The sequence below is a fragment of the Aquila chrysaetos genome, chromosome 8, assembly GCF_900496995.4.
Source record: "Aquila chrysaetos chrysaetos chromosome 8, bAquChr1.4, whole genome shotgun sequence".
NCBI classification, from domain to species: domain Eukaryota; kingdom Metazoa; phylum Chordata; class Aves; order Accipitriformes; family Accipitridae; genus Aquila; species Aquila chrysaetos.
This window is the reverse complement of record NC_044011.1, coordinates 29,109,097-29,136,471: the sequence shown is the minus strand read 5'-3', so window position 1 is coordinate 29,136,471 and position 27,375 is coordinate 29,109,097. Positions and strand designations below refer to the sequence as shown.

The following is a 27,375-nucleotide window of genomic DNA, read 5'->3' as shown; positions in this document are numbered from 1 at the left end:
GCCGGGCCCCTCGGAGCGGGCGGGGGGCCGCGCCAGCCCGCCCGGGGAGGTGCTCGCCGGGGCCGGGGCCGGGGCCGGCCTCACCTCGGCGGGTGTTACCACCGCCGCCGCCGGAACGGGGCACAGCCCGGCAGGAGCCACCGCCGGGGCTTGCCCGAGGGCCGCTGACGCCGCCTGATGACGCACGGGCGCTACGTCACACGCCGCCGCCTCCGCGAGCCCGAAAAGCGAAGACTCGCATTAAAAACCACCGAGACCCCCCTCCCCGCGCCGTGGCGTGACGCGGCGGCCAGAAGGCAGAGACATGCCAGCCGGCAGAGAACCGGCCCCGGGTGCTGCTGGCCGCGGCCACCCGGAGACGCAGCGGCCGCGGTGACGGGGAGCGCCCTCCGCGCCCCGAGATGGCGGGGGAGCGCTCCCCCGCCGGGAGGGCCGCGCTCCTCCCTGCCGGCCGGGAGACGGGGCGAGGAGGTGGAGGAGGAGGCCCGGCCGATTTTGTGGCTCTCCTCCCGCCGGAGGTCAGCTCTCGGATTTTCAGCGACCTGGACGTCGAGAGCTTGTGTCACGCGGCCGTGACGTGCAAGGGCTGGCACCGCGTCATCGAGAGCGACGACCGCTTATGGAGACACCACTGTTTGAGCGTGAGGGCCGTCTGCCAGCGGGAGATCGACTGCGATCGGGGAAATGGATATTCCTGGAAGGTAAATTTAACGTCGGTGACGTAACGTCGGCAGCGTCGAGGCTTCTGGGATCGGTAGTAGAACTATGTAAAGAAATTCCATCAGCACTTCTCATCTGTCCCAGGTTTATGGGAGAACTGCTGTAATCACAGTGTGGCTCAGTAGTGCACCCCAACAGCTGGACATCTGGTTAAATGCACAGAGAGATGAAAGCAAGGCTGCCCCGTTTCCTACCCAAGACCACCTCTGGCTGGCTCGGCGTGCCCCACTTACTCCTCACGCTGCCCCACATAGCCTCAGCCCTGACGTTCATCACGTCGAAGTCTGCACAGCCCTAACATGGAAGAAAGCCCACATCCCAGTAGACAGGGCCAGGGGGAGAAGACAACGTACTCCCGCTAGGCAGCGCGCGCTCTCTGGTTGTATTTCATGGGAATAGTTCTGCTGGTGAGGAAGGACTTCCCAGAAATTCATCCTGGGTAGCTCTGCCTCAATACACCTTGAGTGATGTGTATCCAGGAGAAAAAAAAATGGGGTGGAGAAGAGGAAACAAGCAGGAGCTCAGAGAAGCTGTTTTCAAACTCTCCCCACACACACTCCCAGTTAAAGCTGCTCTGAGGAGTTAGGAGCTGGACATGCTGGAAGATCTGTCACTGTCGAGTCCAGCCTGCAAACTCAGGGAGATCAGGAAAGGAGTGGTTTCACAGTTACTACTCTGGACCAGCTGGAGGGTGATCCACACCTCATTTTAGCTGGTGTGTTTGAGAGCAGGGCTGTGGTGCAGCAGTGAAAAGAGAAGCAGCAGCAAAAACAAACAAACAAACAAACAAACAGTTCTGGACTCCCACATTTCAGTAGAGGTGTTTCAGTATGACGCAAAGCCTTGAGCAGGTAGTGGTTGCCCTTCAAACGTACAGATCTTAGTCCTCTTGCACTGGAATTTCCAGAGCTCCCTGCACTGATTCTCTATTTTATCTGTATTTTGGAGAGGGGATTTGAAGCAGAAGCAACAACCACACCAAGTCAGCATTCTCTTGCACTAAAAGGTTGGCTGAACAGAAGAATCTAGCCAGCCTGCATTAAGAGCCCAAACAAGAGTTAAAGGTCATAAATAACCTAAACAGGAAGAGAAAGTGAACCACACCTTTTTTAAGGAGTAAGGAGGAAGATGAATTCCTGGTTTAGGGTTTTGATCTTGACCCTCAAAGAATTGAGGCAAGAAGTGATTCTCCACCCAACTTAGAACAGAAAAGATGGAAGCAGACCAAGGCCTGCTTCTTGGCAGCAGTACATCTTCCTGGGCTTAGCATCTAGATATCCAAAGACATGTTCCAAATCTTTTTTCTAGCATTACCTTTTCAATGCAAAACTTACTTGTATTGAATGGAACTTAAATCAGTTCATTTCCAAGATTTGAGCTGTCTGTTTTTCCATCAGATCACATTACTGAGAAACTACTGGAAAAGCAAAGTGAAGCAAGAATGGCTGAGCGGGAAATACAGCAACATTCCTTCACAAAACAGCTTGCCAGAGAAAAGCATGTATCCAATGGATGCTGACACATGGGGAGAAATCCTGGAAGCAGAACTTGAGAGATGAGAAACCAGTGCGGGTTCTTGCAACTCAAGAACCTTCTATCAACAACTCACAGACTGCCAAACTGTAAATATTTTGCCCTTCAAAAATCAGTTGTTTGCAAACATGTGATGAAAGCTTCTAAAAAAAAAGTTATGTCTATCTTTTTTTTATTTGCACTTCATTGTATTAATTTTCTGTAAAATTCTAAATAAGACTAAATATTCAGTTGTAATTTTATATTTGCAAATTTAATGTCCTACTGTATTGTCAAAAAGATGTTGATTGTACTTTCAGTTCGCACTTTTTATTTTGGAAGAGATGACTTTAAAAAAAAAAAGTGTGTTTGACTTAAGTGTATCACATCAGCAGCACAACAGGAGAGCTCAAAGGAAGGCTGGGGAAGGGACAAATCCAGACATTGGAAAGAAAAGAGGACAAGGCAGCCACCTCAGGATCAGCTGAACATCCCCACTGCCCATCTCAAGGGACAGAGCCCTCACAGGGATCTTTTCTGAAGCTGCACCCGTGGAGGTATTAGTGCTCGGCAGCGCTGCATTTCCACTGCCTGGCTGTGGGATTTCTGGATTAGGACTCACAGATCCAGGCACCAGGCAGGACTGAAGCAGCCACGTAACTTAACAGCCTCTCTGCCATCAGCTATGCATTTTAGTAATTTGCATGATGAGGATTAGAGCAAAATTTACCACTTTAAACAAAGTAACTCAGATAACACACAAGATAACACAACTTCATATATTTTTATAGTCATGCTAAAACACATTCAGAAACTCAGTTTTTTCCTACATGATGATCTCCCATCACACAGTCCCTGCTTTACCAGCACCAGGTTTTGGCACTGACTTTAAAAACTGCTGCTAATGAAAGAGGAGATGCCTGTCTCATTGCCTAACATGAAAGTGACCACAAAATCAATTTATTGCAATTCCATTTGAATATCACCTTTCCCTACCTACTTTGCACTAAACAGTAAAGTAAGTGGGAAAGCCCTGGGAAGTTCCCTATTGCTTGAGGTATTCCTACAAAATTCAGTCACTAATCTGGGACCAATTTTCTATAGAAAGACTTGTATCATGCTTATGAAACTTAGTTAATATGCGTAAGAACAGAGGTGTTCTCTCACGAACATGAGGTTCAATGGCACTAGATGAGGCCCCTGTTAGATTCAGAGTTTACTTACATTAGGTCCCGCCCTTACCTTTAAGGGGGCCCAATAACACTAGATGGAGCAGTAGAGCAGTTCTGCTCTGAAAATACAGACCATGGTCCTCCGGGCTAAGATCCACTACCGTTTTTTGTTGGATGGTGCTGGCTGTTAAACAAACCATTAGTTTAAACTTGCTTCCAACTTATGCATTTTTATTTTCTCACAATTATTTAACCATTGCAGAATGTCTGGTGAAAATACTTAGTTTACTCCCCTTTACTGCAAGTGCCTGGGCTCACAGGCTGTTTATTGTAGGTGCCCCTATCTACAGGTCAAGGAAGAAACAGAACAGCCAGATTAAACTGGTAGTTCTAAAATGCTTCCAAGAACAGTATGTTACCTGATCCCTTTTCTAGTTTGGAGCATTCAACAGATTTCATCAAAACTGATCTACTTCCCTCGGCCTGCTACATTTTCCCCATTAGAACAGTTTTCAGTTCGTAAGCACCAGTAGCTTTTCTAAACCATGAGTAGCATATCTAATTGAGACAGCTTTCTCATCAATTACGTTGTGTGACTGGATAATGTTTCTTATACATCTTTTGCAATTTATTCCTTATAGGTGAGTGTTAGTCCCAGGATCAGGACCCCGTTGCACTAGGTTTTATAAAGATGCATAACACCTCCCTGTACTGCCAAAAGAGATGACTATTATGTTAGCCAAAACGGATGCAGTACCCAAAATTCACTGAAGCTTCTGCTATCACCCTGCTGCCAGACATGGCTGAAGTGTAACTCAGAGTAAAGAGCATTGCTAAGTATAGTGGGTGTAGCACACAGCTCAATGGATTGCAAACACTGCTTCCTTTATATTAGCTATTCTGCTCTTAAGATTATATCTAGTTAGTTCAAATTAAAAAAAAAGAAACAAAAAACCCCACACACCCAAGCGCAACAGTTTTTCCACTGAAGGTGCTGCCTCACTCCCTGCTTACAGTGTTTTACCCTGACTTTAAGAGAGCTAGAAGTGAAAAAAAAGTGCATATAAATTAATAATGAAGAAAATAATACTAGCAGTACATTCTCATCACCTCAGGAGTGCCCAATTTATTAATCATAAGACGGGAAAAGTGCACAATAATGGATCTAGGCCCTCACCCTTCTCCTCACCCAGCCTCCTCCTGTTACCTCCAGGCTCTGTAACTCCCAGACATTTATCCCCTCTTTCTGGTCCTTTCCTGCCCCTCAGCTGTAAGTTCTCATGTATTTGTTTCAGGATACAATTTTTAAATAGAATAATTCTGGTATAAATCCTGACACAGGGTTGTTTCACTGTGCACTTAGCTGTAGCTTTTCCCCATTCTCTTATGAGCGTAGGAATCGACAGCATCTGTCATGCCTCTACCTCTGTCCAGATCAGGTGGCTGTGCCTCTTTAAACACACAAAGAATTAACACTCAGCTATGTAATTAGACAAGGCCTGGATCTTTAAACCTGGAGTAGCAGTGGTGTAAGTTTCTCATGAAAAATCTGCTACTGAAAGAAAAGAACAAGCATTGAAGTACAAGTTCTCATGAACACAAAGCTTGCTTCCCCTCTGACTCTGAGCCCCTCCTTTAAGGGTTTTAAGTCCTCCTGGAGATTCCATTATATCAGTTCTGGTCTTCTGTTTTACCCATCTCTGCCTCTGCACCACCTACTCAGCCTCTCAGCTCCACTGCAAGCTGGATGTGCTCTCCTCCCTTTAAAGACACCCCAGCAGCATCCATCACTCCAAACAGTGGCACTTCCTAAACTAGATGGTTTGGGCTCATCTCTTTCCCGTCCTATCTGCAAACAAAAACTATTAAATGCCAGAAACAGGAGGATCATACTGGTGCCTGAATTAGCGCTGATGCGTAGGTATCCTTCCCCAGAGAGCATCCTCGGCAGCTAAGGTCACACATGTAAAGCCCACCTACCAGCTCAGGACATGCACCAGCTATCCTCACACTTAGGTGGCTGGTGAAACCCTTTTTCTGCTCCAGTGCTCAGCGCTCTTGCCCGTTCGTTTTTGAGGAAGTGGAAAGTTCTACTTTAGCAAACCCCACCGACCTTCCCACTGCATTCACACACCAATTCTACCCTCCTACTCAGAAGATGTCAGCTGCAGAAAGGTGCCTGAGGTGCCCATTGCCCAGGCATCGCATTACCCACACGGCCTTACTGCCATTTACCTTCCTGCCGGCTCAGCCTTCGTAAGACAGGCCTTTTGAGAGAGCACATGAAGCTTGTGTGGTGCAGAGCAAATAGGATGTCCTCTGCCCACACACTCCAACTATGCAACATGGACTCAAACCAGCCAGGCTTCTGGGCTGAAAAAAAGTTGCCCTGCTGCACAAAATGTCCTGAGCTGCTGCACATCAAAATGCTGGCACTGAAGCTCAACCTGAGGTCCGTATTTTATTTCTGCATTTCCAAAACTGCCTGTGGTGTTAGCACCTTCCTTGCAACTACTTAGTATTGCAGTGCTCCATTTTTGAAGGGAGGAGCTGACAGTGTGGCTTTATTTCATCATGGTGCAGGATGTGGCTTTGGGCCATTGCCATTAACAGTCAGACTAAACAAAACATAACGCACAAAATGTTTAATCACCACAGATTTTTCTTCATTAGACCACTCAAATTTCAAAGCTAATTTTGTCAAGAAGTGTTTCTGCCAATAGGCAGGCACTAACTTTTCATGTCTCTATCCTGGTCATCTCTGGAAGGTACCAAGTAACAGTTATCCCAAAGGAAGACAGAACAGTTGGGCTCAGGACTGGGATTAGCTGCTTCAGCCACCAGAGCTGACAGAAAGGTAATAAAGGCATACAGATGAGAGAATTTGGGTAGTGGTGGTGTTATTTTTTTATTTTCTCTCCAAATGAACTTGGGTAGAGGCGTATCAGATTCCCAAGAGCATCCTGACACTTTGTGGTTGTTTTTCAGCATATTGATTGTTCAGAAAAGTCTGTCCCCAAAACCATGGAAGAAATCACCTCTGCATTTAACACTGTGAGTCAGCAGTGGCTTCTGATCAGCACACCACCACTAAGAATTGGGGGTTGGTGGTGTGCTGCTTTTTTTCAGGCCTCAGTGCTAAGGGCTAGACCCACTTCTACTATTCTGGTAAACCAAAAAAACCCAAGCTACAACTGTGAGTAGAAGGGGGACAAGAAGAGAGGTGATGGACAGCAAACTCAGAGGTCCCACGGGACCTGCCAAGATGAAACCCGAAAGGACAATTCTATGTACCGGCACAGTTACCAGCAGTGCCCCCCCCCCCGCCCCCCGCCCCCAACTCCTCAGAATTGTCCTGTCCAACATTGCCACCCACGTCCAGCAAACATGGATTTACAAAGTTGGGGGGGGGGGGGGGGGGGGGGGATAAAAATCAGACTGCTAGAGCATGCAAATTAGGTACAACATTAACTTTTTGGATCCACATTTTAAAATATTGTTAGAATGCCACATGCTGGTTTTAATGCATGGTCCTTAAAAATCTTAACAGGCAAAGGAGTTGCTGCTTGCCAATACAGGAATGTCGACTGCATAGGCTGTTTCGTTGCTGAGGTGCCAAACACTTGAAGCTCTACACAAAGACTTCTCCAGATGCCACAAGACACCGTTGGCCATGAGATAATGTATTAACCATAACACTAAATATTGCTTTTAAACATCTGTGATTTCAGAACACCCAACACAAAGGGCCACAAAATGCTACCAGCTACCTATTGGAAGATTCAACTTGAAGGCTGAACTGAAGGTATAGGTTGAGTAAGTTGGGAACAGAGGGAAAAAAAGCAAACAAACCAGCCACCTTAAGCCTTTAATCCTAACAGGGCAAAAAAGAAAAGTTGAGAAAGGCAAAATATTTTTTACAGCAGCAGTATCTTACAGGTAATAAATGAAATATGACAATACCCCATAAGAACTTTATTCATCTATTCAATTGAGGGAATATTTTCAATAGCTTCCGCTATTTTTCCATCACAATGCTAAAGAACAAGAGTACTGCATCAATTTAGCCAGGAAATCCCAACGCCTAGGTTTCACAAGATAAAGTATGTAGCCATTTGACAGTATAGCCAATAACAGAAACGTGCCTCAAGTTTCATCTAGTGTGGCTGACCAAACTAATCAGCTTTTCCAATGCACCTTTGTTTTTGAACATCACTAGCCTGTAGACAATTTTATCACTAAATTATACTGCTCTTTAAAGTCATTCTAACATGCAACTCTTATCAACAGATGTACTTAGAGATAATAACACTGGCAGCTCCTCAAATGCTTAAATAGGGAGACTATAATGGCACTCAATACCCATAAAGTAACTAAACATCTATATGCAGCATGTTGGTATGAGGAGATGAGAGGAAGTTTTTGCTGTTCTAGAGGGGTAACTATGGACCACATGGTATGTTGTAGCACATCTAAAATGCCATTAGGCATTTATGTTTATGTGTCCAAGTTCCACTCTATGATGCCTATAAAGCAGAGGCACAAGCTCTCTTTTTAGATTAGGAAGCTTAGGTCAAAATAGCTTTAAGAAGAAGGAGGTGGGGTTGGGGGAAGAGGAAAAAGAGGAAATTGGAGGTGTAACTTGGGAAAAAAAGCCTTCCTTTAAGTAAAAATATTAAGTTAAAAAAAAAAAAAAGAAAAAACTAACCTTACTTTACCAGTTACATACCAGAAAGATGAAATATTTCCTTTTATTAATCAGAAAACTGCATAGGAGTGCTAAAAATCTGATACAAACAACTCTTCCTATTATTCAAAAATGTCTCACACATGCGTGTTGATTTTGTTACTGTACTTTCACCATCACATACGAGGGAGACACACAGCAACTTAAGCCTTCAAAGCAGGACACTTACATACACAGATAACAGAAGCAATAAAGGACAAAAGAGATAGTTTCTTGTTTTTCTTTTTATATACTTTTGTGCTTAAGAAAGGATTTTCAGGCTTTTCCTTATGGTGTGGACATAGGTACATGAGAAGACTGATTATACATTGATTTGTATAATGGATACTCTATCAGTCTGCAACAGGTTGTTCTAGTATATTTGATAAAGAGAAAGGGGCTAATGGCAATACTCTAAGAAGAAAGTTCTCAATGTCCTTTTAACATCTGGGTTTGAGGACATGGGAAGATTGGGGTGTCTAGTTTTGGATTTTTTGTCTTTTTTTTTTTTTTAATTAAACTAGTTGATCCCCAGTTCCTTCTCCTCTCCCTTGATCACTCTGGTTTATTAATATTCAAGGTTTTGGTGAAAGACATACTGAAGGCAAATTTAAAAAAATTATTAATGTAATTTCCCTCTCTTTCAACTGCTGGAAGCAAAAATCCATCAGTTTCATCAGCATTTGCCTTCAATTCCTGTCCTCCCTCCTTCTCAGTCATCTTTTAGTGGGACGGAGAAAGAAAGGGAAACGTTGCCATTTTAAAAAAAGGCAGAGTCTATGCAGGGAAGATGAAGAGTTTCACTATACCACATTACACTTACAATGGAAGTCCAATGAAGTATGAAAAGCGGCATTTTCCTCAGCTTTCACACACAGTTTTATTTTCTGTTCAACCAAACTGAAAGAAAAAAATTAAGCAATCTACAAGAACCAGAAACAAAGTGTGGAAAGCCACAGTTTTGGTTCTAAATGCAAAGCAGGAAGCCCTATGTTCTAATCCAGGAAAAAAAAAACAAAAACCAACAAACTTATTTTGAAGCCAAATGAGAAGCTCTATTTCAAGAAGTCTCACAAGTAATAACAAAAGAAGAACCTTGTTTTCAGTCAGAGATTTTTGAAGGGTGTTTTTTGTTTGCTTGGCTTGCAGATCACCAACCCACCATTTTAAGAGGTAAAGCAGTTCCTAAAATACCTTCAAAAGGTGATGAAGTAACCACATTCAAATTATTCTTCATGCATCAGATTCAGACTTCATTTATATCACCATCCCACACAACAAAAACAACTCACAGAAACAGATGGCAGCTCCCTGCCACATTCATTTTTCACCTCAGCCAGGACTAAGTCTCATTCTCATACTGAAGCTAATTCTGCAGAGCTTACAAAACACACTCTCCTCTTTCAGGCTCTAATCCAGCAACTGCTGAAGCCAAATGGGAGCACTGCAAAGGCTCCACGTTGCAACAAGGCTCCCTCGAGCAGCTGAGCCATGTACCTCCATATGCAGTGTTTACTGGATTGTAAGAAAAAGTAACACCTGTGGCTGAAAGCTTGTTGTGCCACTGCAGTCCTCATGGATGTTATTTTTTCAGTGTATGTGTGTGTGGTTTGCTTTGTCCTGTTTTCTTTTAAACCATGGAAGAAGGAGCTCCATGTCTACATGGATGTTTTTGTGGGTGCATGGTTAATAAACATTCCTGAAAACCTGACTGTAGTAAGCACGTAGGCAGCGTTCCAGGGGAGGGAAAACTGCTCAGTTAAGATGTGGCAAGTCAAACATAAACCTAAGAGGATCTTTATAGTAGATTATATCATACAAGTCTTACGGTAATTGAAGATTATAAATATAGTCCTGATCTACAATGGTTTATTTTGCTGTCCTTTAGTCTATGAAAAAAGACTAATTCATGTTGTAAGGAAAAAAGGAACTGATGCTGATGTAGTAATTGCTGAGTGTATAGAAGAAGTGTGATTTAAATAGTTAGAGGGTGAAAACAGATGGAGAAGCACATGGCACATGAGGGTCTGCTCTTTTATTTTTCCTCTTTCAATTAGTAGTTCCTTGTCCTGGGCCTGCTCTCTCTTCTCTTGTGCTAGTATTCAGGATACTTGCCTCTTCCCTTCCATGCCTTCTGAGTAACTAGGCTGGCCTCATAATCTATGATAGATTTGTAGCTGCTTTTTAATACAGAATTCCCTTAGACAAGATCTATTTAGTATCTCTAGAAATTGTAATGATACAAAACTAACCTTCTTATTTTCTCATATACAGACATCTGTTACAACAGTCCTCGCCACCTTGTCTCAACTCTAGTAGCTCTGTCCTTAGTGATTTTCCTGCCTAAGTTCAAGGGTTGTGACAATTGCCACCATCTCACGCACAGTTCCTATGGTCAGACTGCTGTGGCATTCAGCTACCTACTTTGATTTTCAAAAGGACTGCCATGAGTTAGGAAACCAAATGTCTGTGAAAACTAGCCCCATAATAACCCTGGTCCTCAATTCATCCCTTGTGAAGAGCTTATCAGAGAGAAAGGTCTGTGAAATGTATTGTTTTTCTTGCCAGGGCTTGTCTGAAAATGGACTAGAGCACATTCACCCTGGAACGCAGAGCTAATTATTGATGTCAAGAAACCCATGAGAACCTGACTAAAAGGAAGAACAGTTTGGAGTCACTCCCAGTACCAGTCTCAGGCAAGTGAAAGCATTTATAGCAGGAAATGTAGGTAGGGTGGCATCAGATATACTCTTCCAATCTTCCCATTTCCACCAAGAAGTAGAGACACCTACAAACCCTTGTGATCTATCTTCAAAAGAACTACCTATAAGGTTAGAGACCCTATTGATACAGTCAAACAGGTTACAAACATCAGAGCTCTTCCACAAATACACTGACTAGCACCATATACCAGAGAAAATACTGTTCATAGGTGGGCAGCTGTACCCTTTGACTGGGCACAGGGAAAAATAACAAGGTCAAAGACTGGTAAAACTTTTTAGTTTTATTAAAAATTGGCAGTTGCATCCCTCCTTTGCTAAGCTGGGCAAGTTTCTGTTGTTTGGTTCTGCGGAGTGGTTTTCTATTTTCCTGTGCCATAGGGTATTTTTGGGTTAGTGAGGTCTGAAGGCAAAAATAAGCAGCAACCACAAAGCAATTACCAAGAAAGCAGGCTGAGCAAACAGGGTATCTTTTTGCCATGAATCTTCCTTCCTCAGAATGATAGACCACGCTTCAGCGATCCTGTCAGCTTGCGTGAGATACAGGAAATGCCTGCCAGAAGCCGATTTCCTCTGGATGTCTTAAATGGGCATGACGATGCAGTGTTTGCCAGCCTGTTGCCCCTGCAAGGCTGTGTTTTCTTTGTGATAAGCAATATTAAGGCAAAAGACCTTCATGTTCATTAGCTCAGATATAGGTATAATTAAGCAGAATTGAAAAGAAGCTTTAGCTCCAGATTTATTTTTAGACTGAAGAGATCCAAATAAGAATTCTTAAGGATAAGGTACCTTATTAGATCTACAAACAGAGTTCTAAAAGTTTTGAAGTTTACTAGCACTCAGAAACATCAGTCTCCATCCGGAACAGTCTACATGCAGAATCTGACGTTAACTTGACTTTCAACTCCTGCTTAAAGTTTAAGACTTAGAAGTTTGATACATACAGTCAGCCAAAAATATAAGGATTGATCAGGTAAACCGATCCTGTCAAATAATAATGTTTATTTCAGTTACAACAAGCATAAAGTTTCTCTTATATTAGTAAGGCATAGAACCAAGGACTGAGTATATTGCTGGAGGTTAAAAAAGAAAAATCTAAACAAAACCACTTCAAAGCAGTAGTTCAAGTAAGTAACCGATGGATCCTTTCCCTTCTCCTGTTAAGATTCTTAATTAAAGTACAGGTCAAATCAGCAGTGTATGACACCCTAGCAGCTGCTTTGGAGACCTAAATGAAGGGAAACAATGGTCCTAGAGCAGATTCTTGGGGAGAAATTTAGCAAAGGTCAAAATCAGGTGATAAAGAAGTTGAACTGAGATTGCTTTGTGTTTGATATACTGTGGGAAGAGACTTTTCCTAATACCACTGTCACTGAGTTGTACTTGCTTTCCATGTGGTGTTTCCATAGCTGTCTGCATTCTTCCCTTCCTTAACACTGAAGGATTATAAAGGAGTGGATCAGGTTTCCAAGTGACTTGATTTCTCTCCTTAAATCTGTGGCATTACTTGTATAGGTGAACAAGCAGTAAAAAGATCTGGTAAAGAAGAAAGTGTAAAGTTTGTCTTGGGAAGACTTTGAAGTATCTGAAGATACTGAAACACAACACAGGCTGAATGGTAGGTGACAGGTTGAGCTCCTCACTTGTAGTCAGTGATATGACTGTCCCCTGTTAATGGTGAAATTCTCACTATCAGCTGTGGCAGCAGGGAAAGGTGTAAGGTACAACCTTCCCAAGGTAGACCAATTACTCTAAGCAGCACACACTAATATGGCATTTTCTGTGCTATAATTTAGTAAAATATTACCATAACACAAGTGGAAGAATGTTAGTTTGTTAGTGCCCACTATAGTATTGAAACTTACTACCCACCCTCACCCCCAACCTAGAAGCCTTAGGACATCTTTTTGGATGATCCTGTTTTCTCTCAGTGAAATGCTAAAATTTCTGTTTTGTTTTGAGTAATGAATTTCAGTTGTCTGTCTTCTTGCTGGCAGATCATCTTCATTTTCCAGTCCTAGCAACTGCCTGAATTGCTTTGATCCACTCTGTACGCTCTGCAGATGAGGCTGCTTGCAAGTAATAGTGGATTTCATTTGCTGTGATGATTTCAAAGAGGATGTTGTCAACATCATACTTCTTGGCTACAGCGAAGAAATAAGGAAGTCACCTCTGAGAGAATAAAAACTTGTATTTACAATGTTTCTTCGTTTACACACTATAAGGGGATTTCCTTCCCTTCTACAGCTGTGCCTGATCAGGCCTTTGCAAACAGATTGCAAGATTAGGTCCATGAGAAAAGTCTCTCTCTTGGAGAAACAACCCATGAATTCTGCACATTTCACCTTCAGGAGTCTCTGGCTAATTGATCTCCAGTCATGGAAGGATCTGCAATCCTGCAGACAGGTCATATTCCCCAAACCCTCCCGTGCCTTGCCAGCTACAAAAACAAGACATTTAAGTTTATGTCACATCCAGAATCTCCGGTTCTTTTCATATCTGCCAGCACAGCCTACACAAATGCTGAGATGCCAACAGACTTTCTTGCTGGGTATGATAGTCTGCCTCTCCCGTGGAGAGGAGAATGCATGGAATGAGTGTTTCTTGCTCCTTGCAGCAACGCTTAACTATTGCTGTTCCCACAACTTCTAGTTTTGGGAGGGAACAGAATGTGAACAGTAATAATTTGTTGGCATAACCATTTCTAACATAAAGCTTCCATCCCAAATTCATCAACTAAAAAGAGCAAACTCAGCTTACTTTGTCTAAGGCCAGTTATCCTAACATAGGGGTGGTGTCATCCTTTTGACAAGTCTTCTCTAAACAACTGACAACACACAAGATTCCCTGTTGCTACCTTTACCACAGTATCCTTCTCCAGCAATAGAGAGACTAGTTACTGGAAGAATTACTGAATCATTGCACATAGATTGCTTTTGAATAAAAACAACTTGTGATTTCAGGCAGATTGAAAGAATGCACCAAAAACTTATTACACAGCTCATTCAATATGGTTCCTTACAGTCTGGCATATCTTCCACTGCTGTCACCACGCAGCCTCTCAAGTGAATTGCTCCTAGTGGTTCTTCTCCCTGGTGAGGACATGAAATCAAAATGAAATACAATACTTCTGAAACTATTCACATGTTAATATCTGCTACAGCTCCAGAATGGAAAGAAAAACATTTGCTGACTTAGTATGTCACCTGGGAAACCAGGGGATCCTCACTCTGTGTGTGACATGGAAGGTGGGGTGTGTGGTAGGTGGAAGACATGCAAATAAATAGGAAACCTCTTTTTGGGATTTGGAATTCAGTATCTGCAGAGTATTTAGCATGTCCTGAACAAAGGTACAAGAATATAAGCCTTGTGCCAACTATAACTTTTCCTTTGATGTCACAGTGAATAGAAACAAAAGATTAGTTAGAAAAAGAGTAGATCTTAGAAGTAGTCTTACCAAGCAGCAGGAGCAGCTATAGCCTTATTTACAATTTGGCCTCTTGTGCAGTTCAGGACTGTGATAGTCAAAGAAGGGGTGAAGATGCATTTTTGTTGGCATAAGCCTGAAAGAAGCAGTCCCTATAAGCTGACACAGCTCAGCCCTTTGGGAGGGGAAGGCAGGAGTGGGAAACGCAAGCTGGGAATAGGGAGGTCAAAAACTCCTCAGTGTTGATTCTCCAGTGTGTCTAGGCTGCCCCTGCCAAGGGGCACAGGCACGGCTTAAAGCACCTGTAACCCACAACACAACGGCACTGCTCCTGCAGCAATGCAGGATGAAATAAAACCTGTGGGCTCAATCTACCTGAATGACAGCTTTTGTGGGACAGGTTTTGTCAGTGACAATGCCCTTTCCTTTCTTAGGGCAGGTTTTGGCCTGTTAGAATGACACAAGAAATGGAACACCATGTCTCAGCCTGACACAGAAAATACCTCAATTATAAACTGCAAAATTACTGTATTATGTTCATTTGAGCTTATGATCTAGTTCATTTTAATCAAGTGAGAGCACACATTAATTCTAATTAATCACAGATTAGAGGTGAGAGCACAGCTCAGTGCTGCCTGTTCCCAGGTCTGACTTGACAACCCCAGAAACCATCCTCCCCTCTGCTTTTCCAGAAGGTGGCCAGGCAGCACAATCACAAACAGCCCCACTGTCCCACTTGGTCTTCCTCATCACACATTCCCATGCAAATACTCCATTCAAATATCTCTGCAGGAAGGCAGCTTTAAAACAAACAGGGAAATAAACCAAAGTTGACCAAATGTCTCTTACTCCAGCAGGATCATAGTAGTGAAGATAAGCAGGGTCCTCTCTTAAAACAAACTTTCTCACTTTCCAGTTCTTCCTCCGATGTCCCTAGGAAAATTCAAAAAACAGGAATGTTATGAACTGCTTTGCCTGCAGGTGCTCACAGTCAGCTTACCCACACATGAGAGAACATACAAATAGAAAAGGGAAAAAGATTTGTATTTTGGACAGCAAATATTCACTGGAGTAAGACTTGAATCTGGGCCTTCTGCATCCCACTGTTTTGCACAACTGGGCTACCACACTGTTTTCTCTTTTTATTTTTGTACAAAGTAGAACAGCTTCAACATGGGAGATTCCCCTAAACATATCTCATAGTCTGGTAGCTATGACATTCACACGAGATCTGTGAGAACTGGGCTTAAATGTTTGCCAGAAAACATGGCTACAAAATGTCTTGCAGGAAGGTACCTTGAACTATTGGCAAGAATAAGCTGAAGGTTCTTCTCTCCCTGCAAAGACAACAACAACAACAACAACAACAAAGGCTTATCTGTCTCAACCACCCTGGAGAGGATTTGTGGCTGAGAATCTCAAGGAGAAATAACACCACCTTCTGATATGGATATAGATGCCTGTCCTGGTTTCGGCTGGGATAGAGTTAATTTTCTTTCTAGTAGCTGGTATAGTGTTATGTCTTGGATTCAGTAGGAGAAGAATGTTGATAAGACACTGATGTTGCTAAGTAGTGTTTAGACTAAGTCAATCATTTTTCAGCTTCTCATGCCCAGCCAGCAAGAAGGCTGGAGGGGCACAAGAAGTTGGGAGGGGACACAGCCAGGACAGCTGACCCAAACTGGCTAAAAGGGTATTCCATACCAGCTGACGTCATGCCTGGTATGTAAGATGGGAGTAGTTGGTCTGGGGGGGATGGCTGCTTGGGAACTAACTGGGCATCAGTCGGCAAATGGTGAGCAATTGCATTGTGCATCTCTTGTTTTGTATATTCCAATCCTTTTATTATTATTGTCATTTTATTATTGTTGTTATTATCATTATTAGTTTCTTCCTTTCTGTTCTATTAAACTTTTATCTCAACCCATGAGTTTTACCTTTTTCCTTCTGATTCTCTCCCCCATCCCACTGGTTGGGGGGAAGTGAGTGAGCGGCTGCGTGGTTAGTTGCTGGCTGGGGTTAAACCACGACAATGCCTCATTGCTTTTAGCACATCTAGATTTTCCCCACCCATCATTTCAGTCTTGGAAACAGGCATTCTCAGCAGAAGCAGTGACACTTCCAAGCAATGATCCACAACTCACTGAGGGTGACCAAATCCAGACTAACACTGGTGGAAGACTGTCATGAATCACTTCCTCTCAGCATTTCAAAATAATAGTTTCTCAATTAACTACACTGTTTGCAAGAAAGCTCTTACTAACTAGGCAGAGGTGAATGTGACAGGGGAAAAGTTAGCAGCAACACCCATATCCAATTTCTTCCATTGCTTTTGAGTAATCTGATTAAGCAAGAGACAAGTGAGCACCACCAAAAAGTGCTTAGGCTCCCAAGGAATATTTTAACAGTGGAAGTTCAGACTTGATATTAGGAAGCATTTCTTTACAAAGAGAGCGATCAAACACTGGAACAGGCTTCCTAGAGAGGTGGTCAATGCCCCATGTCTGTCAGTGTTTAAGAGGCATTTGGACAATGCCCTTAATAATATGCTTTAACCTTTGGTCAGTCCTGAAGTGGTAAGGCAGTTGGACTAAATGATCGTTGTAGGTCCCTTCAAACTGAACTATTCTATTCATTGAAGAATCCTGGTGTTGCCTTCAGTTCACTACTACCTGTCTGTAGTGGCCTCAGAAAGTAAGGATTTTACCATGACGTTCACCGTATTGCTTAAAGTTTTGCTGGAAAGGAAGGTATACAGTTATCTTCCGTCTTACGGACGGGACAGGATCAAGCGTTAGTGACTGAAAGGACTGCTTTGCTCAGGTATGCTAAAAAAGTCTGTGAAAAGTGGCAACTGAATCCAGTTCTGTGTCCAAAGGGACACTGGATTGGCAGCCTTTTTACCAGTTCAGTTCTGCATTGTACCAATGACTTGTTGCATCTCCTGCTTTAGCACTCTTTCCTAATTAAAACTATAAACTGTCTTATTTCGTAATAAGAGCAATAAACCTTGCAACGTTGGGCAAAAGCTCCACTGCCATGCTATAGCAAAGGTTCTTTCTGCAAAGGCAAGAGGGACAGAGAAGAAACCTGTCAAGTGTGGAGATGACATAGGCTAGTTTCTCTCTTCTCTAAAGCTTTTAGGTGTAAAAGAGTAATCTTGTATCCATGCAACATCATCCCAGTGACAGGACGGAACACGTGCAATACTGACCTGTTTCAGCAAACATCCTTGTTTGACTACTATGCCTCTGAATTCTTCTTTCAGGACCACATCATCATCACTAGAATTTCCCTCGCAGAAAAACCCACTGTCTGGCTGCATGACCACAAGAGAAAATTCAGAAGTTACACAGCTGCTGCATGTTTATGTACATGTACAAATCTGGCTTCCCTCCACTCTGTTTTTTGCCACCCAAAAAATCAACTCTTTTACTGGAAAAATCTCCCAGTGAAGTTGAAGAGCTCTCCATGTCATCATGGAAGCATTTCAGTGTGAGGCAGGAATACACCAATGGGTCTCAGGGCATCTGAAGAGAGCTGGAGCATCTGTGTATATGTCAGTGCCTCCATTCTCCATGATCCTGGGTGTCACATTTCCTCCATGATGGACAGGCTGCCTCAATCCCATGATGTCACATGTTTTTCAATGCACAGGCAGCAGTTCATATGAAGCAATGCCAGCACAGCCAATACACTCCAGGCTGGCCATCCCTGCTACAACACACCCTTCCTCTTCCGCCATCCATCACAACCATCTAGAATTTGGGAAGAAGAAATACTCCATCTAGGCTGTCTTCTCCAACCACAAGAACTGCCCCTAGTTTTTGAAATTTGCAATTTTCTATAGCTGTGATGTTGTGATGTGTGCACTGAGCACAGGCTGTCTCAGGATCCATGCATCACATCCATTCCACACCATATAAATTGTGATGCTACTTACTGAAACCTTACATTATTCAAATGATGTAAATGTAGGTAACCATTCGTATGGCTTTGAGTAAACATCTGTGGTGCCTACTTGTATGACAGCAAGTCAGACATCGACCTGCTGTGATCTCCTCACACCACATCGGTATTGAATCAAACTAGAAACAAGCTGAAAGTGAGCAGAGTGCACATGGGCTGCTAGAAGTGTCCCAGGTAGCCAGGAGCTGAGATGGCCACAAGGCTCCCTTCACCAGCAGTATCTCTACTTCCACTGCTGCACAGGTAGTCTCCCTACCACAGACACATTCTAGGAAAACAAATGAAGTAATGGGAGAGTTATTTTGCTGAAGTCAAGTGATTCTATGTGGTAAATATAAACAGAATTGTAATATTCAAGCATTTTTACTTAACAGAAGGCATACTTTTTTATTAGTGTAAGTTCATAAGCCAAACGTTTTTAAAACAGTATTTGACTGTGATCGTGATATTGTAAGTTCTTCAAATCAATCTACAGAATATGAAGCAATAAATTGAAAAGATTGGGTGAGCTACCCAGGACAGGTGTTACTGGGGGATATTAAAAACTTTTGCTTCTTCACTCACAGGCAAGCTGTGTGTGCACACGTGTTGAGTCAGATTTGATGGCTTTGCCCAAAAATGGGTTTGTAGCTTGTGCCACTCTGAGAAACCCCATGATAATTAATTACTCTCTTCCTTACCACTGAATCATCAGGAAAACCGATGGCTAAATTCAGGTCACTGCTAAAATTACCAGGAACAAAGTCTAACTTAAAAAGAACCCACCTTGATCTCAGCACTCAGTTCACACTTAGAAGAGTGCCAGAAAAAAATGTCCTGCCTACAAATATTAAAGTGAGCCAGTTCATTCTGAGTATCATGTAGAGAATGACAATTAACATGGATCTCTCCATTTCTGTACAATCTTTCCTCCAGGACTTAAGAAGCCTGACAAGAAGCCTGAGAAAAGCAGAGCATCAGTAAGTCTGAAACAATAAAAAAAGAAACAGAATACAACACTCACAAAGTAATAGTAAGCATCGCTGAGATCTAAGAAGGGGGTATCTGACAGGCCCTCGGCAGCAGCCTTGGACGTATCCCCTGCAGGCTGTAGGTAGCCTTCACTCAAGAGCGAGGAGGCAAGCATGAGACCTTCTTTGCGATTTCGGATGGAGTTGCTGGACACCAGCCAGTCAATCACACAGGTGCCTGGTTACAAAGGAACAAACAGTATCAGCCACAAATGAAGACAGACACGAAGAAGCTTAAAAATCCACAGGCAACAAGCCTACTCCATCTATACATCAATCTCCTGAAAGATGTTCTTAGTGACAACACAGAGAGCTAATCTGGAAAGGTGCCTGGGTCATCCAGTGAGGCACAGCCGATCTGACTGATGGCAGGGGCCAGTACAACTCCTGAACACTGTACCTGAGGAAGAACAGAGCTGGGAGGGGATGGAGGACTGAACTGGGAAGGGACAGGGACTGGGGAAGTATGAAGGACAGCCAAGCCTGGAGAAAGCAGTCTTCCAGGCTGCTATGTTACTGACACGGTGCTGTCAAAACAGGGCGACTTCCAACTTCTAGCACCCCAGATTTGACTTGGAGCAGGACAGGAATTACAATGTGATACAGTTTGTTGATGAAAAATTCAGAAAGGAATAATTCTACTGGAGTTAAGTGTTTCATGCAACTTTCTACAATGATCTACTATCTTTCTGGCACTGGTTAAATTTCTTCCTCCTCTCTTGCTTACTATGGTCATAACTGAACACTTTTTCAAGCTTCATCTTTTGAGCACCTCCTGCGTTGGTCAGGAAAACATCTGCCAGGTTTTCTTCTCAAACTTCTCTGTGCTCTACAGAGCTTAGAGCTGTTTTATCTATCTTTAGCCTCTTGGCCCTGTGGTCCCTTTATCATATGGAAAAGAAGGACAAGAGCTCCTTACCTGTAAAGCAGTGATTGAACACTTTTTTATCTTTTTCCAGTTTCAACTCCTTTATTCCCTTTTCAGGATCTTTCATTGAGAGGTACAAAGCACTGTGCATAAAAAGAACCACAGAAACTGTTAGCAAATAAAAAGCTTTAGCTAGTTCGTACAATATCATTGTCATTCACAGGGTCTTCATGTTTTGCTGGCATATTGATCTCTGCAGAACTATAGCATGGCTTAGTTTAATCTGAAAAATTTACGTTGCAAAGCCTAGAGGCCTCACTACATCACTGTCACAGCTTCAGGAGCAGAGTGGGGAGTGCACAAATGGCTCACCACACCCCCATACTTTGAGAATGGAAGAACTTGTGGTGACTGTAGTGTGAAGAGAGGAACACCCACTGCTGAGGCACCTTCACAGGGCCCCACAGCCTCGGCGCTGATAGGGGAGCTCACTGCTTTGCTACATTCCCCCAAAGGTCCCTGGCTGAGCAGAAAATCTATAACTGTGACATCTGCAAGCCTGTATCCTCTCAGAGACCCCAAGTAACCTCAGTGACCCCGGTCTGACTTCCTTCCTCCCACCCGCTTTTCACTTGCTCAGAACTCTAATTCCTTGGAGCTCTGGAATGACAAGAAGGACGAATATTAAATGTCACAGGCTAAGTCCTTTGGCCTGTTAGTCAGGGTGATCCTCTGCTGAAACCTGTGAAGTCAGATTTAGTTGGATCTTGGCCCTATGCAGTTTTACTGTCCTCTAAGGAGCACTGCAGGCTCATTTGTATCTTCGTATTTACTGCTCAGAAGCAAAAAATAAGTTGTCCCTGATTTTTTTAAGTACTGACAAACAGATGGCTTCCTGTGTGTGCCCTTTATCTCTTCTTCCCCCTTTGCTAGTTCCAAGTTCTCTAACAGGCACCACTCTCCCCTCACTATCCAAAAACTAGGCTAACATCAGTGTTTCTCTGAAAAGCAAACAAAAGGTTTAAAATATTTTTGCAATAAATTATATATTGTATAAAAATGCCTCTCCTGGAAGAATCACACTTTGGCTGGGGTCTCCTTTTGCACTGCAGTGTGCTCAGAAATCTCCTTATCAGCAAAATCCTTTGATAAATAAGCATGTTTTGGTAAAAGATGATGTATTAAAAATGATCTTCCCAGTTCTGATTGCTAGCTCATTTCTGCCACATTTTATGCTCTGAAACTGTTACGACATGCAGAAGGGACTGAGGAAAACCAGAGAGGTAGCATGGGCAGACATGCTCATAGTTCTTCCAGACTGAGCTTACATATCTCGCACGCTGCCTGTGGATGGAAGTAAATGAGGGAACAGAGCTATGAGAACAAACCTCAGGTTGATTGTTTCAGGCAGTCTGATAGACCTTCTTGTGGATTTTCTGGCAAACCTTTGGCCTCCATCTATGCAATGAATTGCTTTCTTGATATCCCGTACCCAGGCATCTCTCTCCTCCAGGTAGGCAGCTTGAAAAAAGTGGTCCTGCTGCTTGGCTGCAGTGAGCTTGAAGACAAACTGGAATGATAAATGGTTTATTAAAAGTTACTTTGGAATAGCCAGTTGGGCATGATTAACCTAGTACCACCATGACATACAGCCTACCTGTGCCTAAGGGACTACGGAAAGTGCCTTAGAGCCACAGCTAAAAAACTCTGAAGTACATGAACAGGCAGTGCAGATAACTGACTCCTTTTGTTATTTCCCTCTGAGCAATCCTGACATTGTCAGTACAGCCACGGTGAGTGGCACTGATACAGCTGCTGATTTTAACTTTTGCTGGGAAGTTCAACACAGCTGAAAGGCTGAAGTGCCCAGCCCCTGCAGGCTTACAGTGGGTATAAATTCATCTTAATGTTTATAGAGATGTGGTCAGCCTGAAGGAGGGAAAAAAAAAACCAAAAACACATCATGTTGCTCAGCTACTGATTCACAAGGGGAGAAAAGGTCACAGTCACATTGGATAGTAGCTGAACACATTTGCAGCCTAGTAAACCTAGCTTGGTAGGGAGATGATACATCCAAGCCTTGGCTACACCTTATGATCATCTCCTATGTAAACACATCAGCAACAATGGAAAGACTGTATTTCCCAAAAATGAGAAAAGGTCTTTTAAAGGTAGTTCTAAGCAGAAGAAATAACACCTACCTGAAAAAACCCCCACAACGTTCACATCGTTTGATCTCGTTTTCATCCAGTGATCTTTTGGGTGGAAAACTTGGATCTAATTACTCAGTCAAGAGGGTTTCCACTTCCTCTAAAATATAGTTCCCCGTAAGTGGAACTGTAATTTGTTCCGTAGTTGTATTAGAATAAATACAACAGGTTCTGACTCAGCAGGCATCTAAAAATGACAGGCTAATCAGCAAGCAAACAGCATGGCTTTATGAGGGCAAGTAAAGTAGAAACTATTGTCAAAGAGCAGAGAGTGATGAATCTACAGCAACAAAATCAAAACACTGAATGAGTCTACTGAAGCCTGCATTTGTAAATGGCACATTTCTGAACATCCCTAATACGCATCTTCCAGATTGTTGCCAATGAGAAAAATTCTGAAACCCTAAAATTGTGCAGAAGTCCCGCTGACTTTCATGGAAGACAGATTTCAAACTTACAAAGCATTGGGTCCTCAAAAATCCATTTCAGACAGAAAAGTAACCATTTCTTATCTGACACTGTTCATATTTCCAGCAACACCCACCTTTTCTGTCATGCAGTAAAGAGCTACATCCTGAAAATCAATGTACGGTGCATATGAAAAGCAAACAGACAGATCTCTCCAAATCCCAATATCCAAGAGTCATGCTAACACACCAGATTAACAGAATGAAATATCAAAGCATTAAAGCAAGCTTTTACCAAAGGAAAAATCAGCATTCTTGAAGTTGAAGAGCTGAGAAGCATCGTACAGTGAAATCCTAAAGAAGAGTTTTCATTTCCAGTACACAGAGGAGACTGGGAAAGCTTTCTCTTAACTTTAGCTTTCAGAAAGCTAGGCTACTAAGCTAGACATCCAGGGTTCCTCTGAAATTGGTGAAGAAGTTGAGTCTCCAATCCTAGAAGTGACTAAGTCTCCCTCTGATGATGCGTATCTGTTTGTGCTTTTGAGAAAATTAAACCATTAGACTGAACTAAACAACAACACTTTAGATAGTTTAAGTTGGGACAAATGAATCTGACTATGAGCAACCACACATGATAATACTATCCACAGGAAAGCCATGGGGAAAACAGAGAAAGCACAAGTATAGCAAAATTAACATCACATTAAGAATGATCAAACTTCAGATCAAGAACAGCGAACAGTGGTAAATGCATTTTGAAATATAATCTCAAAATATGCAGTTGCAGCCTCTTCTGAACAGGCTATATCTCTGTTTAACAAATCCAAGATTGCTTCCTTTCCCCTCAGCACCTGCTTTTTACAATTGATTTAGTAAACAAAGTGTGTTGGTGATGAGCTCTGAGGTTTCAAGCTATGCCTGATGCAGATACACAAGCCAATTCAAAAAGCTGAAATCTAACCAGATGAATATAAAAGTCTGCTCATGGCTCAATAGTTCCTGTTCCAAACTGGGCTCAAATGAGTGAGACTGGACTTAAAACTGACCTAATTTTCACCCTACAGAACTCCTGTGCTAAAAATATACTTTCATTTCTAGCCATATGAAGTAAATGTATGCAAACCACTAAGAATCAGAATAATTCCCATAAGAGGAAGAACTGTATGTTTTGGCACGTAACCGATGAGAAGGCAGGATAGAATGCAGAGGCATTGGATTCAGCAGTATAGTAAAGCTGTAAAATGTAAGATACAAAAATCAACATACTACATTTTCAAGGAATACATGTAGAAATTTAGGTTTAATCATATTGGGCAGTAACTGCTTGTAAGAACAATCCCAGTGATGGCATTGCTCATATGAACGAGCATGTTGCAGTTTTGACTGAACAGTGCAAATTTTAAGAGAAAATAAGTCTCCAGGGTTGTTGGTCTATGGGCTTGATCTCACCAACTCAATAAGGAGGATCTGCTCCAACACCTGCTGAAGTTGTTCGGATCGCTTCCACTGACTTCAGCAAACTCTGCATCAGATTTTACTTATGATAAGGTGTTTTGGGTGCCTCAACCCCCAGGTCTGAGATCCTTCCTTTTATCTGTATTCTCCCTCAGAAAAGGCCCCAGCAACTAAAACGAACCATAATGTAAAACTCATTATGTAAACTCATAATGTGAAATGAAGCATAATGTAAAATTCATTGCAGTCAAAGGAACGATCCTCAAAGACTTCATCACCCTTTGATACAGATGTAATGCATCTTCTGCAAACTGGTACATTCTCAAGCAACCCTAGGGCAGGTAAGGATCTCTCTCACTCTGCCTTCAGCAGACATCAGATACTGCAGACATCAGATACTTCAGACCTCTCTGCCTATTTTGTAGAACGCACATATGCTGGTGAATTATTTTTTCATTATTGTTAAATGTGTTACTGTTCCTGACATTCCCAAACAACTACTATAGACCAATACTGACGTCAGTGCCTCTGTGGGAGTTAAAAAAAAACAAACAAAAAAATCCACAAAACTGTTTGAAAAGGAATGCTTTGTGAGAAAAACTTAATTTCTACCATTATAATGTAGGATCTGTGATACTCTTGAACATAGTACCCTTCTCCCCATGCATTATACCTCATGTATAGAGTAAGGAGTGCTGTGCTGAGGCTTGTTAATTAGATAATGTAGGAACATGGTTTCAAATCAGCAGAAATAGAACCAAATGTGTGCAGATATACTTATTTCTGTTCCTTTATTTGGTTATTTAATGTTCCTGCTCCGTGCTCTAGTTCCTAGACGCAATTATGCCTCACCTTTATTATTTATGGTTTGCAAAAGATGTAAAGCCAAGTGCTGTAACAAATAGCTCCCAGCGGGTGCCCAGGCAATGCACTGACACACAGCCATGCTGGCTGAAGCAGAAGGTCAGATCCGAAGCTGCAGGGGTTAAACAGTAAGGTTTGCCCAGCCATGCCCAAGGGTGGCTCAGGCAGGAGCTGTTAGCAATAAATAAGAGTAAAGGGGCTTGACCAGCAGTCAATCTCAAAGCCTTTTGAATCAGTTGGACAATCACCCTTGCCAGCTCAGGGATCAAAATGGGCATGGGGTGGTGTCCTGGTTTCAGCTGGAATAGAGTTAATTTTCTTTCTAGTAGTTGGTATAGTGTTATGTCTTGGATTCAGTAGGAGAAGAATGTTGATAACACACTGATGTTTTCAGTTAGTCTAAACACTGCTTAGCAACAAGTCAAGGATTTTTCAGCTTCTCATGCCCAGCCGGCAGAAGACTGGAGGGGCACAAGAAGTTGGGAGGGGACACAGCCAGGACAGCTGACCCAAACTGGCCAAAGGGGTATTCCATACCAGGTGACATCGTGCCCAGTATATAAACTGTGGGGAGTTGGCTGGGGCCGGGGGTGGGGTGGATCACTGCTCAGGAACTAACTGGGCATCAGTCGGCAAATGGTGAGCAATTGCATTGTGCACCATTGTATATTCCAATTCTTTTTTTATTATCATTATTATTTTCTTCCTTTCTGTCCTATTAAACTGTCTTTATCTCAACCCACAAGTTTTGCTTTTTTTTCGCCGATTCTCTCCCCCATCCCACTGGGTAGGGGGAAAGTGAGTGAGCAGCTGTGTGGTGCCTAGTTACTGGCTGGGGTTAAACCATGACAGGTGGGAATGCATGATTGTGCAATTCTCCTTCCAAGTGTGATAATACAGTCTCCTTCTATGGACAACTCCCAGTACCTAGAGAGAGCTAGGAAGCAGGTAGCTCTTGATGATCCTGCTCTGGGTGGGATTTCCAAGGTAATGGTCCTCTAAAATTTTTTGTTCCCAGGAGAAGCAGCCATCTACAACTTCTTTAACTCAGCACGGGGTTAACAGCAATCTTTATTCTCTGCCCCATCCTTTTACTGTACTGCCTCAAAGAGAGCTTTAAGTTAAGACCTTTTTCTTAACAGATGTAAGTCTAAAAAGACTCCGTAAAAATCGACTTTTTTTATACAGAAATATGGGGTCTACACAAAGAAGGAAAAAAAAAAAAGAAAAAGAAAAGAAAGAAAGAAGAAAGAAAAGAAGAAAGGAAGGAAAAAGGAAAGGCAGCAGGTCCAAACCTGACACCAGGGACCCCGACTCCACTTGCCACAAAACCTAAGGAGGGATATAATTCTCCCCATTTTACTCATATGAGAAAGTGAAGCTTACTCTCTCATGCACTCTCTCACACTTTCTTTCTAACGCTCTCAGAGACTTCTCTCTTTAGTCAGGCATCCTTGCAGTAAATTTCTTTAAACTGTAATTGGATAATCTTCCAGATTCTGGGGGAATCCTTTGTCAGAGGAATTCCTGGGGGGGTATAATGCCTATTTGATGAAACTGAGTTGCTGAAATAACAAATGACTGACTAAAGATATGATTCTTTGCTCATACTAGAAATGCTGTTTTACCAACAACTATTTTTCAGGAACCTTATAACAAAATAAGTATGCTTGTACATTTATCTTCCTGTATCTTATTTTCTGTCAAGTAAGACTCTGAATTTGTGAATATAGTGATCTGTGCGTTTCACCGGGAATTTGGACCTCAGTCTGTGCACTTGCTACCCTCGACCTTAGAGATCCCAAATGTGTAGGCAACATTTGAACTACTTTCTCTAAATCAATTTTGCTTTTTGCTCGCTCTCTCTGAGTGTAGATGTGACTCTTAGTCACTTGCAAAAGCCCTACAAGAAACAATGCAGTGTGCAATTAATACAGATTGCATGAATGTGAAGTGTGTGGGGTCGGGTAGTTACCAAATGGTAATAAAAGGTTTGGAATTACAGCTTTATGTGGGCATTTGTGTCACAGCATTTATCTCCTTCCTGTCTGAGCAAGCCAGTTGTTGCTCTTTGGCAGTAAATAAACGTTTCCACTGCTTATGAAATAGCTTCCCACATCTTTATTCTGTGGCAGCTAGATTTATATTTAATACAGGAGTTTACCATTCAGCTGCTAAGTGTCCTCACAACAATATAATTTGGCTCTGCTCTCTGACAGACTGAGACTTAAAAAAAAAAAAAAAAAAGGAAAAAAGAAAAAAAATCACTTTCTGAATTGCTCCTCTTGAAGTACCCTGAATTTTTCCTGAGCAGT

The 27,375-nt window shown here is 42.5% G+C and overlaps 2 protein-coding genes across 3 annotated transcripts in view; one reads left to right on the top strand and one right to left on the bottom strand.

The window, feature by feature from the left end:
- Window positions 1–84: 84 nt before the first annotated feature.
- FBXO48 (F-box protein 48) lies at window positions 85–2,490 on the top strand. The gene is made up of 2 exons (XM_030021886.1): window positions 85–701; window positions 2,118–2,490. The coding sequence occupies exons 1-2, from the start codon at window positions 402–404 to the stop codon at window positions 2,277–2,279; spliced, it is 462 nt and encodes a 153-aa protein (XP_029877746.1). The 5' UTR covers window positions 85–401; the 3' UTR covers window positions 2,280–2,490.
- Window positions 2,491–11,113: 8,623 nt separating this feature from the next.
- The window catches only part of PLEK (pleckstrin), a 62,416-nt gene continuing 46,154 nt past the window's right edge, over window positions 11,114–27,375 (bottom strand). The window contains exons 10-17 of one of the 2 annotated variants that reach the window (XM_041125150.1): window positions 21,513–21,694; window positions 20,176–20,267; window positions 19,250–19,434; window positions 17,492–17,596; window positions 15,127–15,210; window positions 14,653–14,724; window positions 13,873–13,942; window positions 11,114–12,994 (exon numbers count right to left, since the gene is read on the bottom strand). In XM_041125150.1, coding sequence (XP_040981084.1) covers window positions 12,855–12,994; window positions 13,873–13,942; window positions 14,653–14,724; window positions 15,127–15,210; window positions 17,492–17,596; window positions 19,250–19,434; window positions 20,176–20,267; window positions 21,513–21,694 — 930 coding nt within the window. In that variant the 3' untranslated portion in view covers window positions 11,114–12,854. The remainder of the gene's footprint in view (window positions 12,995–13,872; window positions 13,943–14,652; window positions 14,725–15,126; window positions 15,211–17,491; window positions 17,597–19,249; window positions 19,435–20,175; window positions 20,268–21,512; window positions 21,695–27,375) is intronic. The other variant, XM_030021880.2, reaches the window with a different exon arrangement.